The sequence below is a fragment of the Equus przewalskii genome, chromosome 1, assembly GCF_037783145.1.
Source record: "Equus przewalskii isolate Varuska chromosome 1, EquPr2, whole genome shotgun sequence".
Taxonomy (NCBI): Eukaryota; Metazoa; Chordata; class Mammalia; order Perissodactyla; family Equidae; genus Equus; species Equus przewalskii.
The window spans coordinates 121724742-121739524 of record NC_091831.1 but is presented as its reverse complement, the minus strand read 5'-3'; the positions used below and the strand labels follow the sequence as shown (position 1 = coordinate 121739524).

Here is a 14783-nt window from a genome sequence, read left to right as displayed (position 1 = left end):
ATGTTGTGCTTCCTGTCCCATATCTTTCTAAGTGATTCTGATGCCAAGTGTAGCCCATGGTAGTCTTACAAGCCTGAAAGTTTAGTTGAGTCTAATAAGATATCCTCTCTCCATCCTGTTGGCAGTAGAACAATAAAAGAATAGAGGAATTTGGGAAGAACTTACACCTTTATAAAATTTAGTCTTCCTTTCCAAATGTATTTGTTCAAGTCTTCTTTTGTAATTCTTGGAGTTTTAAGGCTTTCTTTGTACAAATCTTCCACATTTCTTTAAGTTTACTGCTTGGTATTTTGTGTTGCTGTTTTCATTGTGTGCTAATGCAAATGGGCATTTTTCTTCCATTATATCATCCAATTGGTTGTATATATATATCAAAGTTATTAACTATTAATTACACCCAGACAGCCTACTGAATTCTTTTATAATCTGTAATTGTTTAATTGATTTTCTTGAGTTTTGCATATATACAACCATAATGGAAATAGTGATAATTTTACCTCTTCTTTTCCATTTTATACCTCTGATTCCTTTTTATTATCTAATTGCATCAGCTAGTACCTCCAGATCAATGTCAAATAGTAATGGGGATAAAGGACATCCTTACCTTTTCATGATTTTAATCAGAACACTTCCAATGTTTCCCCATTAGCAAGATGCTGGCTTTTGAGTTGAGACAGATATACTTTATCATGCTAAGGAATTATAGATATATTCCTATTTTAATAAGAATTCTTAAAAATAATACTTATGTAATTATATCAAATGCCTTTTAAATATCAATGAGGATGTGATTTTTTCCCCCAAAGACCAATTAACATGGTGAATTATCTTAACAGATCTCTAATATGGAATCATGCTTTCATTCCTAGGTTAAATCTCACTTGGTCAAGGTTTATGTTTATGGCCTACTGAACTGTGCTTGCTAATATTTTAACTTTGGATTTTTGGATTAATATTCATAGATGAGGCAGTTCTGAATTTATATATCAAGTGTTTTATTGACATATGTGTATGTGTGTGTGTGTATATCTCCCTCTCTCAATGTATCAAGTGCTGTTCTTATGGCTTTAGAAATATTAACTCATATAATCCTGTGAGTTGGGTACTATTAACTGCAATTTATAGATGAGAAAACAGAGACATGGAGATTAAATGACTTGCTCACGTCACAATAGCTAGTAAACGGGTGCTTGGATTTGAACGCAAAAGTCTAGTCCAGAGGCCATCCTGTACTCTGCTGCCTTTAATACTTTTGTGTGCATTTTTTATCAGTTTTTCTTTTTTGTGGGGGTGAGTATCAGTGTTATACTCTTTTCATAAAAAATAGACCTTTTCCCTCTCCACTCTGGAACAGCTTAAATTGTATTGCAACTGTCTTTAAAGGTTGGTAAAATTCCTCTGTGAAACTGTAAATGTCTGGTGTTTTTATAGGAGGAAACTCTCAGACAACTTTCTCTATCTCTGGTAATTGGTCTGTTGATAGTCTTTTTTTTAGATGTAGTTTTGGTAAAGTATATTTTCCTAGAAAACTTTCCATTTTGAGACTTATTTCAGAGTTGAATGAAGATGCAGTAGCTATCCTTCAAGATGACTCCTGATCATTCTAATCTCTTGGTATTCACGTCCTTGTGGAGTCCCTTCCACACCGAATAGGGCTGATCTGTGTGATTACTGTAGAGATGACAGAGTATAACTTTTGAGGCTAGGGTATAAAAGACATTGTGGGCTTCCACTTAGCTCTCCCTTGGATCATTTGCTCTGGAAAAAGTTACTCGGACACTCAAGTAGCCCTATGGAGAGGTTTACATGGTGAAGAACTGAGGCCTGCCAACAGTAAGCACCAATAAGCTAGCAATTTGAATAAGATATCTTGAAAGCAAATCCTATAGCCCCAGTCAAGCCTTCAAATAACTGCAGCCCTGGCTGACATTTTGACTACAAGCTCATGAGAGACCCTGCCAGAACCACCCAGATAAGCTGCTCCTGAATTCCTGACCCACAAAAATATATGTATGAGATAATAAATGTTTATTGTTGTTTTAAGTTATTAAGTTTTAGAGTAATTTGTTACACAGCAATAGATAACTAACACAACAGTAGTTTTTTACATGACTCTTAATTTTCACTGTTATCCACGATAATTCCTTCCTTATTTCTTATTTGTGACTTTGCACCTACTCCACTTTAATTAGATTAGCTAATGATTTGTTTTTCAAAGAATCAATTTTTAATTTATTAGTTTCACCATTTTTTTCTAATTTATTTCCTTCTTTTACTTTCATTATTACCTTTCTTCTGCTCTCCTTAAGTTTATTTTATTGTTCTATTTCTAACTTCTGGATTTAGATGTTTATTTTCATTTTTCTTGTTTTTAAGTTTTTAAGGCAATAAAATTTTCTCTGAACACTGCTTTAGCTTTACATCCCATAGACTCAGATATATAGCGTTTTTATTCTAATTTTAAAATTACTCAATGATTTCAGTTTAGTTTTCTTCTTTGCCTTTGAGGTTTTTCTTGTGGCTTGATTTTTCCCCCAGACTTCTTATTATTTAATTAATTTTTATTATGATATATTTTATAACTAAAGATAATATAAAACTTACAATTACAGTTTCAAAAATAATAAAACAAACACCTGTACAGCCACTGCCCAGATTAAGAACTACAACATCACCAATGTCACTGAAGTGTTGCAGCCTAATTTTGAAAATATTCAATGGGCAGCCAAAAAAAGTATACATTTTCTCTTTGTGGGTACAGAATTACATGTATACACACATTAGATCAATCATTAATTGTGTTATTTAAGTATATTCACTTTAAACAATCTTTTTCTGGTATCAATTATTCCCTAAAAATGAAGACATTCTGTGGTTAAAAATAAAATTCACATTCCACCCCAATAGACAGATTGCCCTGAAATCTTAGGATGCTCTTTAGCTACACTTACTGTGAACTTTGAAGGAGATGTAGGAGGAAATTTTAATACTATGGCTGAAAAATAATAACTAACATTAGCTCCCATTCCCTATCATAAATATAAAAGTAAGATATAAAGCACCAAACTTACATTAAGTGCTAAATTATCCATGAGACTTTGTAAGTCCTGGTTCACCCTCATGGCCCCATAGTGCTAATGTCTCAGCATGCTTCAAAACAAAGCCTATTTTGGTTTTAACTTGTAAGGCCTCTCTTCTGCACACTTACATATCCAAGTTTCTAGCAGTTCTTAATTACACAGCTTTTTCAAGAATTAAACCTTATACACATTCTTTGTATCAACATGCCTTTCTCCAACTGGTTAGTTCTGACTCACCCCTTAAGATCTAGCTCACATGTCACTTCCTCTACAGCCCTTCCCAGTACTCTCAGGCAGAATTAAGTACTTCTTCCTTAGTACTCTCACCACACAGTGCACAGTACTGTCTGATCCCTCCCTCCCTCCTTTTAGAACATTTTTTCCAATACCCACAAATTCAGTCATTTAGTCATGTAGACTTGCCATCCTTTGTCTGAGGAAGGCTATAAATGATTCTATGTCTACTTCTTCTAAGAATGATATTCTGAAAGAGAGATCCTTTACTATCTGCTTTGGGTCAGAATTCTGTGAGATCAGTCTATAACGGGCTTCCCTAGTATTCTGTGAGACTTGTCTGTAATAGGCTTCCCTACTGTAACAAAATATTGGGAACCAAATGCTTTAATGGGGAAGATCCAAGTGAAGATACCCTCTTTGAGGTCATCCTCAGTTGGGCCCAACACTTCCATTTTCTCCTAAGGCTTAAAGAGATAACAATATGAGTAGAATTACACCAAAAGTGTTACAATGAATAAGGCTTATGAGGAGAGTTTTGATTTCTCTTGAAAATGCTATGAGGCTCATGACAGAGAAAGGTTACAGGAAGAAATGGCAAGGCATGATCAACGGGGCACAAAGAAGCTTAATACTATGAGTCAGAGTAAGCCCAAACAACTGAAGATAGATGAAGTTAGAGAGATACTTGTGGTGGTGATAAATGAATGGATTGCACTACCCTTAAAAAATCTGATGACTAAGTAAGGAAAGACATCACCAGAGAGTCATGATACTTTATGAAGATCCAAGGAAAGTATAGGTAACAGGGGTTTCTCCATGAATTGAATATATAAGAAGGAGAAACTGAATACCACCTAGATAGGACTGTATATAATTAGCTATAGCACAGATCTCAGAATCTTAATGAAAAAATTTTACTCCAAAATAGCACATTGGGCCAAGATGGGAGATCACTATTGAGTGTCTTTTGTTAAGTCAAAAAAATAGGAAGCAAGGAATTGAACTATCAGACCACTTGCTAAGGAGTCTGCTTTCCTGGTAAGGAGAGGTCCTTATATCGAAGGTTTTCTAGGAGACTGTTTTGCATAATGTTATAATTAGGTAAGCCGGCTCGTTCAAAAATCCCAATGCTTGTTGTTATGGTTCACCAGATAATGAGGATTAGTAAGCACTTTAAACACAGCCAGTTAAGTGTTTGTGTGCATTTACGTCTTGCACATGAAAAGAAATTATCCTCACCAAATATTTCTGTGCAATGCAGTGAGCCAGCATACTTGGGTAAATGGCAGACATTTTCTTTAAAAATGTATGAAGGGAGCCCACTATTTCAAGTGCAACATATGACAATATTTGTTGTCAATGATAAAACTTCAAGCTTAAAAACAAATATCAGAATTTTAGAATACTTGAACTGCCCGGTGAGTTTGACAGCTGCCCAATACTTAAAGATTTTCTGAAGAGACTGGTGGCGATATTAATGAATGTGATTTTTGGTATTATATACTGAAACAACATTTAAAATACCTGCATAACTCAGTGAACCAATATTTTCCAAATGACCCACTTATGACATTATGAAGCCCTATACGAGTAAAAGATCTTTCCAAAGTGCAAAATAACCAAGAGATTTTAATGTCACAGAATACGAAATGTTAATTGATATGGCTTCACATTCCATATTGCAACTAAACTGTAAGAAACTAAAAATTATTCATTTTGGCTGTAGGACCAAAGAGTATTCAAAATTATCTGAGCAATCAAGATCAGAAGTATATCGACCATAGCAGATGAGAAATCTTCCCTCACTCCAGATACCACAGCTCCCTAAGCCCGTTTCAACAGAAATGAGTTTGAATCTCTTAATGGCATTTTTATAAGAGCTACGAGCTATCCCTTTTAGAAAGCAGAACTGAGGCAGGCTCCTTTTCATCTACAAGGCCAACATTCTATGAAGAAGGAAACTCAGCTTTGGATCATGAGCAGATGCTGAGTAGACATGTCAAATGAAGGAAGGATTAAGTTATTTTAGGGGAGGTCTGAGGGAAAAAATCTGCTTTCTTTGTAAAGAAACATGTTCCTGAGCTATCTTCCTGGTCTTGTGAGAAATACCAAAGACTACGATAAACTAAAATACTGGTTCTAATTCTTTAATCTTCTGTAATAGAAACATCTATACCCTGCCATAGCCTCAGGGTAGGTAAAGCCTATTCCCCACTCCTTGATTTACTCTGGCCAGCTGGATACGAGCAGACATTATGGGAGCAGAAACATGCACAGCTGATCTTACCAATTCATGTGATGCAGACATTGTCACGAGAAAAACATATCCCAGATAGTTTACTGGTTCAAGAATAATAAGAGATGTGTCGAACAGAGCAACCTGCAGCCTACCGTAAATCAGCTGAACCCAGCCACCTCACAGATGTGTAAGTGATAAATACATGCTTGTTGTATTAAGTCAATGAGTTTTGGCGTGTTTTGTTATGTAGGATCATGAAAACAGCTAACGACCTTAGGCTATCCCATGTATACCTAATAGTCGAAGATACACTTGAGTAAACCTATTGCTTTTCCCTAAGAAGGTTTGGAAGTCTTTGGTAATAAACATTTGGTAATATTATCCCCTGGCTTAAAAACCTTTGATGGCCTCTGAAGGCCTAAAAGGATCAAATCGAAACTACTGATTCTGGAATTTAAGAACCCAAAACCTTACTTACTCATTATATCTTATCACTCTTCCCTTCCTTCATTCTTACCAAGAAATCTTGCATTCTAGCCACTGACGTTTATTCAACTTTCTCAGGTGGTACTAGTCATCCAGCTCTCTATCTTCCTATAGCTTTTTGCACGGACAAAATGAGACTTAGTAAACTGAACTGCAATTATTTACATCTTTGTTTAATAGACTTAATTTATTCAAGGCAGAGATCTTGTCATTTCTATACCTCCAGCACCTAGCATGGTGTTTGAAACATGGCAGAACTATTACATTTTTGTTGAAAAAAATAAATGAGAATAAATGAAACTGAATGAATAAGTGGGGTTAGGGGGACAAGTCTCATCTGCAGAAGAGAATGGGAACGAAAAAAAGATGTGTCTAAGGTGTAGTCTACAAAGAGAAGTACCTCTAAAGAAACATATTGAAAGCAGTCTCATTTTTACTTAGTAAAATTGTAGAAGTTTAAAAATATTAAATGAATTTATGATTCTGAATTGAACTAATATTTTATCTCTACAAAAACCTTCCAAAAATAATAAAAGAAACATAAAACTATGAATACTATAGTATTGTCATAACTTCATTAAATACACGTAAGGAAAAAGTTCAAGACAACTATAAATATTCTAAAATATTAATAGACAATCATGATTTTCTTCACGCTTTTTACACTTTACCCTACTGTTCAAAATTTTCCACAATTAACATAAAACAATTATGTGAATGTGTCTTTAATGTAGAAAAAGATCTTAGATTTATCAAATGGCTAATTTTAAAAGACAGTATATAAGGTAAAGAAATAATTCCAATGATTTGAAAATAAATATATAATAGTTTATCTTTCAATTTCAAGTTCTGTGAGAAATTAGAAAAGTCTCTCTAAAAAGTATTAAGTACATTATGCAAAAAGGGCTAGTATGAAGCTTCAAATCTGAATTTTTTTAAAAAAGGAGATACAAGAGTAAACTGAGACTATTTAACAATCAATTTTTAGAATATAAATGGTACACCTGTAGGTAAACTCCTTCTAGCAGCAAAAATTACATAGGAAGCCAACATCATTCATTCCTCTCTAGCATTCTGTACCTTTTATTCTCTAAACATACAAACAGCCTGGATCACTCTACCGTTTGTAAACTCTTCACCTTTTCTTCTCTCACTTATAATCCAATCGTCTCCAAACCACAGTCATCTTTATATTTTCTTACTTCCTAACTTCTGCCTTTCACTCCCCAAACCTAATTTTTCAGGTCTCCTGAAAAGAGTCAAGTTCTCTTGCCAGATAATACTGTAGTTATTACACTCCTATGGAATTCTATCTATAAGAATTCCCTACATAATTTTTCTTCCTGTTTGTCCCCATCTGAGAGAATAAGAAGATTCCAAGGCTTTGAAAGAGATGCTTCTTTCACAAATACACAAAAAAGAACACAAATACTGTTCTCCTTTTGTCTACTCTCCCAAAAAGGTCCTGTGCCTAATCCTCCTCACCACGGGCCCTGCATGCAGATCTTCAAGTAATGCCTCCTGCATCCCATAATGATCTCTGGAAGAGGGGTAGGGAGAAATAGAAAGTGTGGGGGTCTTCTGGTAGTGGTGGCATCAAAGATAACACTACGAGTTCTCATCACACACAAAAAATTGTAACTACGTGTAGTGATGGATGTTAACTAAACTTATTGTGGTAACCATTTTGCAATATATGCATGTATCAAATCATTATGTTGTACGTCTACAACTAACACAATGCTGTATGTCAATTATATCTTAAAAGAAAGATAACACTACAAAAATACGTGCTAGTCAGTACCAGAAACAGTAAGAATGGTTCTATATTCTGAGAGAATCTTCATTCTTTGAATCTGATTCTTATTACCTCAAGTCACCTGAATGTGAATAGTAGATTTAGATACCATGCACAAAGGTAAGGAAATGACAGTACCCTTTGCTAGAGTCAGATAAGTCCACACTTGAAATATCTCTTTCCTTTGGAGCTCTTTAGAGCTGTCACTTTTCAAATGATTCTTGGCTTTCCAACTATTAATTCTTAACTTTTGGAGAGGCATTTCTTGCTTCTTTTGGTGTAGTCAATTGCAAAGCTTAACCCCACAGATCTACTTATCCACATTAATTTAGAATTGCACGTATGCCAATTTCTAACAGAGACATGCAAGGAAGTTCTTTAATAAGCCTAGAAGATACAAAATTCCCAAGTACTGCCAACCCCTATAAGCATAGCAGAAAAACCATGAAAAGACTTAGAGTAATTTTAAAATTCCAACTAAGTAAATAAAGTAGCAACTGATATTTGAATAGTATTAAAAATTAAAATGTTGTTTTAAAAATGCCTTGCTTAGAACCCTGTTCAACTTAATACATTATGAAGAAAAGCACTCCATGGTCAAAGTTTTGAAAGTGCTACGCATTATATCCCAAACTTTGTTTGGCTGTGGAAACCTTCGTGTGTAATATCTTTCAAAGAGGATTATTTGTGAGGGTTTTATAGATTAGTAAAACATATTTCAAATTATATTCTTCATATTATATTAGCTAATTAGTGCTAAATCCCTATTTATGTTTGGAATTACAGCATAAATAAATAACAAAAACCATTTGTTATAGAAAAGGCATAACTGGATGGACTGTAAGCGTAACATGTTCTGAAATCCTAGTCTGGAAGTAGCCTAGTCAAAGATTATGCTCCCTAAATCTAATTACCACTTTTCACATGGTAGTAGAAACAGAGATTTTCAAAGTCATTTCAAAATAAAATGACCAGGATTCAACTTATTTTAGCGATGACAAACATGATTATTTACAAGTCAAGAGTCTCCTAATTGATACATGGCTGCCAGTCTTACCCATCTCTAATCCATTCTTCAGAATGCTACCAGTTATCTTCTAAAAGACACTGTTGGTGACATTCCCCTATTTAAAAACCTTTCCATAGCTCCCTAATGCTTCAAAGCAGGAAATTCAAAATTCCTAATCTTGCACATCTGGTTCCAATCTACCTTTCCAAATTCTTCTGCCATTTCCACACTGCCTGCCCTAGCTTTAGCTACTCAAAGCAGCTATTATTCCTGGATTGCTGTTTCATGCCTCCTTGCCTCTGGAATTGTCTTTCCCCTCCCTATGTGTTAAATTACTACTCATCTTTCAACATCCAACTCAAATGACTTTTCACATTGGCAACAGTACAATATACTTTTCATAAATGTAGTTAATCCTTCTTTTCAAAAAAGTCACTATTATATTTAATTATGAAAGAGAAATTTTTTCATTTATGAATACATGAACACTATTGACTTTGATTAGTCTATTTGTAGTGGATATCCTAAAAACTCACTGCTATCTTACCTAGATTCAATTCTTAGATTTACTTCCATAAATGCTTACTGAATACTGAATAGGTCCTAGATATAGTCTTGTTCTTAAGACTCGGTGTACAGCTAAATGTATATGCAAGAGGATGTTAAGTGGGATTTTTCTTCCTGTCCCAAAGTTGTGGCTAAGACCCAAAGCTGAGAATAATTAAGTACTCCTTCCTTTAGCTTCAAAGAGCCAACAGAACTTCGTACCAGCCTCTTCTCTCAGGGCTTACCAAGAGGCACCAGTTTATTGAACCAGTCTTATCATCAATATTGTAACACCTTCCTTCAATGTAAATCTAAAAAGGCAGAAAAGAAAAAGGGGGCTACTGGACTTTGAAGGGAACGTAGAATTTATGAAAAGAGGATATTCCCTTCCCTGACTGGGGAAAATAGTAGTGTCACATCTGAATCTAGAGGATAAGAATCAAAGTTAGAGGCCATCTAAAAGAAATGCAGACTGGTACTGCATTCCCTGTTTGATTATTTGTGTAGGCAAAAGGCCTATTGATTTGCCTCTCTATTATATGCACAGGGAAAGGGAAATGGGGAGAGAGTGTGGTGGGGAAGTGTCAGGTAGAAAAGTAGGCTAAGACTATTGCCACCTTGAGTTCTTGGTTCCCAAGAGGTATGAAAAATGTAACCTTTTCCCCTAACGCGCCTGCAGGCCCTAGAATTGGCCATGGGCGGTAGATCTGATTGGGTAAAGTCTTCAGGCAAAAAAAGATATACATATCAGGGTCACATGGTGTGAATGCCATCAATCAGGTTTGGCCAGAAGATATAACCAAATCTTGCAAGGGGTTGCCAATGCCTATGGAACTAGGATAGGATTGGAAATGGGATAGGATTGACCTCACTGTTGGCAGGATAAACTGGAACTACCATTCATCTTTATTTAGCCTATTGATAATGAGCTTGAATAATAACACTGAACAATCAAGAAAAAGGACTGGCCCTCAACACTGGGATATTATGTAGAATTCTGCCACTCCTATCACTCCTCCCAGGTTCAACACCAGAAAAAGAAAAAGCACAAGAAAGAGGGAGAGCAGAAGTGTGTGACAAAAAGAACCTACTCACTCACCCCCAAAGTTCTCAGCCTCAGATTAAAGTCTAGTCTATCCTGGGAGAAAGCGACAAGAGTACTGCCTCAAGCCTGTGACTGAAGTTATAATGTGAAAAGAACTAAGTCTTAAACACTGGAATGAGACTAGAGTATTTGAAAATTACAGCATAGTGACAAGATGCTGTTAAGGTAGTTGACAGCCAGTAGGCAAGGGGACTTTGACATGGTAGAGTTGGGAGGCAGTTATCAGATAAAAAAGCAAAACTGATTTGTATTTATAACCCAACAAACTGGCATCCTCAATGAACTGGTTACACATAGATGGATAGTCTCTGAAATTAGTTTCCATATATATTGGCGTTAGCTTTCCATCTCTCTATTCCTTTTTTGTATAATCAATGAAATCCTGGGATGAGTTCTATTATACTATGATTTTAAGTTTAGAACCAGTCTGTCAATTTGCTCACTACTATTTGCTACTCTACCTGAAAAATGTTAAGCAGATAAGAGCCACACTTTCACATCTGGGAAGACACTATCAAAGTCACAGATATGAATGGACAAACAAGCATTACTAATAATGGAGGATGCTGAAAGCAGAAATAAATATTTTAAGTAATAAAGTGGAGGAAATTGATGGGAACAAAGCTCATAGAGCAGAAATTAATTTGATACCTCAATGCTTTCAACGTTCACTTTTTAATGATCCAACCAAAGAAGAAATCACAAAGAGGCTTATCTGACAGAGGAAAAACCAGTATATTGTAAATGGACATCATTCAACTGCATGATACAAAGGAAGGAAAATAAAGCTTCTAAAAAAAGAGAGTAAGAGAAACGCAAGTGAAGGCCAGTCAGGAAGCGGAACCTGAATTGGGGCTGCACATGAAGCGTGGACAGGCATGGATGACAGACAGAGCAGAACAACTCCTGGATGGATGAGAGACAATAACAAAAAGTGGCTGTGACACATTGCAATATTAATACATACCGAGACTGAATTGCGGGTAATGCTCATAAATCTAACTGCAATTAGTACAGGTTTCTGGATTAGGAAGGACATGAAAAGGAAAGCAGAAGGTTAGAATTTACATGTCATTGCCACATTAAAAGAGAAGGTTTAGTCTGTTAATGGACTGAATGTATCCACCTTCTGCAGCATCAGCAAAAAAAAGCACAGCTTGTCTAGCTGCTTTGAAAAGAAGCTTTATATAAGCAAAAGGTCTCTTCCCTTCCTCCCTGGATGGGCACTGCTAAATTGGGGCCTCTCAGAACTGAGAATTCACACTACAAAAAGAGACTCACGTTTAAAGATTTTATTTTTCCTTTATCTCCCTGAAGCCCCCCAGTACATAGTTGTATATTTTGAGTTGTGGGTCCTTCTAGTTGCGGCATGTGGGATGGAGCCCCAGCATGGCCCGATGAGGGTGCCACGTCTGCACCAAGGATCTGAACTGGTGAAACTCTGGGCTGCCAAAGCGGAGCGCGCGAACTTAACCACTTGGCTACGGGGCTGGCCTCCGAGATTCACTTTTAAATGTGGTTTCTATTTCCATTTTCTGGGGAAAAGATTTAGACGGTATCCTATGATGAGATTTATTTAATCTTTACTGCCTGGAAAAAGTCTATGTTTATATTTGTTTTTAGAGAAGACCCTTCACTAACTTAATCAGCAAACATTTGTTGAGCACTTGGCATGTGCCAGGCTGTTTAAACAGTGAAGGAAGACAGTTACTTTAATGATAATCTAAGTATAAACTATGAAGATACGGAAGAAGTATTGCTGGGCCCCTGGAATAGCATGGGCATGATGACAGGGAAGCTTGCTTCTTTTTTGAGATTTTCTGGGGGATCTGAGTGGGCGTTCATCACTATAATTTTGTTTTACAATTGAGGGTAAGAGTAGCAAATGGGCAATAATTAAACTTTAATGTAGCAGTTTTCCAGCTACCCAGACCCTCTTGATTATTGGTCAGTGGGAACTGGAGTTATCTATTTACAGGTCACTGGTTACAAAGGAAGATATTAAACAGAAAAGGGGGCAAATGGAGGAGATAAATTATTTTTTGCAAGGCTTTTCTCAAAACCTAACAATAAACACTGAAAGAAATCTTTATTTGATAATAGTAGACTCATAGATGGAATCCCATTTCCTTATGAATCACATTCTTGCAAATGATTAAGTTCTCTATATCCCAGGAGTATTGGCAGGACCAAAAGTGACATGGTTATGCATGGGAACAGATGGCGGAAGGAAGTAGCGAAAAAAGTAAGAACAGGTTAAGTTTTCAGAGAAAGGACAGAAAAAGAAAACAGGGCAGATTATTAAACCACCACCACTTTATCCAAACATTTTCTTTTCTTCTTCTCCCCAAAGCCCCCCAGTACAGAGTTGTATATTCTAGTTGTGAGCGCCTCTGGTTGTGCTGTGTAGGATGCCACCTCAGCATGGCCTGATGAGCGGTGCCATGTAGTACCTAGGATCCGAACCGGTGAAACCCTGGGCCACCGAAGTGGAGCTCACAAACGTAACCACTCGGCCATGGGGCTGGCCCCAATCTGAACACTTGATTTAAAAAATTCTGCACATTTAACTGCGTATATTCCATACATATAATTAAAGACAGCTAAAAGATCAAACATGAGACATCCATAGTACTCTGAGATGAGGTGATTTTTTTTTCACTTGTTCCATGTGAAAAACATTCAAAGAATAACTTCTCTCTACACCATAAATGCACACTTAAAATCCCATGAGGGCTCCCATTTTCCCCTATGATTATATGTCTTGCATCTTACCATTGATCTACGAATCAGTGATAGCCTGGTCTTTGCCTTATTCTCAGCAAATTCCAGGCTACTGATGTCTTTGAGACGAGCCTTATATTTATTCATTTGTTCCACAACAATTAGCTCCACACAGCTGAAACAGAAGGAAAGAGAAAACCCTTAGGAGCTGAAGTAAATCAAAGAAAGTGTAGTACCCCCAGAATGTTTTTTAGCTAAGTGTGGTAGATGGTTGGAGGATAAAAGAAAAATCAACATCCCTTATTTTACGAGCTCAGAGATAGGGTTTAGAAAGGCGATTTACAACATTGGCTGCACTTTAGTATTCATCTGAGAAGTGGTTATAAGTCCCAGTGCCCAGGCCATACCCCAGACCAAATAAATCAGACTCTCTGGGGATAGGACACAAACACTAGTTTTTTTCCAAGCTCTTTTTGCAGTCAAGGTTAAGAACCACCACTCTAGAAGGAAAGCAGAGGCCCATGAAAAAAGGCCAAGGTGAAATACAAGAATATTGAAGTATTAAGACCAAAGGGATTCAGAGCCATAATACCATAGTTAGACTAGATTACAGGATGATACAAAGTGTATGTAATTTGGTAAAATGGAATTTTAAAATGTGTTTAGAAACTATAAGCATTCTTAAAGAAAAGTCAAATTTAAAAAATAAGACCCTTCAAAACAAATGATGCTCAGGTGAACAGAATCTAAAAAAATTTTTCATCTTCAGCATAAGACAATCCAATGGTGTCTAGCTGCCTTCTTAAAAACATCTGAACTTATGAAACCATTCACTAAATTTTATATCTGGATAAAGTGACTACAGCAACTCAGAAGTCCCCAGGGTTTTGCACAGGTGATAGTGACTGGCCTTACGTGGTAGTCTTACTGATGTCCTGCACACTTTGTAGCGGGTCAATGGTGTCAGGGCAGCGGAGAATGCAGGGCGCAAACACAATGGCTAAAGCATTAGCAGACATTCGATTACTATCTTCCTGTAGAGCAATCCTAAGGTACAAAAAAACCCAAGTGAAACCACAATAAAAGCAAAAATAGTAGGGAGGTACACAGAAAAGATGAGAGAAAAAAGATGTATGACATCAACTGCATAGTAGTGGAAGGAGAGTCACATCAGTTGAAGGGAAACACTGTAGACTTTTCCCAAAGCTGTTCTTTTGCCTCTGGAAAATGCACTTTCACTCTGGTCCTTCCTTGAAGCAATGTAGACCAGCAGATAGCTTACCAAGGGAAATTTGTGACCCTCTGCCCAAGGTCACCATCACTAGATGAACACATCTGAAGAATGGAGAAGAGACTTTAAGGCATTTTCAGATGGTCATATAAGGTATTTATCCAAAAAGAAAGATGGAATCTTTCCCAACTACTGCTTATATTTACACTCAGGTGAAGAGAGACTATTCCTGAAGTCTCTTTGGTCAGTCCATTCCTGAGCACCATCTGAACCCACTTACTATGAATTAGGTTATGTCAACAGATATACATCCTTTCTAGTTTAGGGG

General features: G+C 36.4%; 1 protein-coding gene across 36 annotated transcripts in view; it reads right to left on the bottom strand.

The window, feature by feature from the left end:
• MYO9A (myosin IXA) overlaps positions 1-14783 on the bottom strand; it is a 290205-nt gene that overhangs the window by 17836 nt on the left and 257586 nt on the right. For 33 of the 36 annotated variants that reach the window (XR_011527256.1, XM_070576153.1, XM_070576189.1 and 30 more), the window contains 3 exons: positions 14140-14271; positions 13276-13399; positions 11468-11521 (listed from right to left, as the gene is read on the bottom strand). Coding sequence is in view for 34 of the 36 variants with exons in the window: in XM_070576153.1 (XP_070432254.1) it covers positions 11468-11521; positions 13276-13399; positions 14140-14271 (310 nt within the window). In the remaining 2 variants the exon portion in view is untranslated. The remainder of the gene's footprint in view (positions 1-11467; positions 11522-13275; positions 13400-14139; positions 14272-14783) is intronic. The other 3 variants (XR_011527254.1, XM_070576193.1, XM_070576343.1) reach the window with 1 other exon arrangement.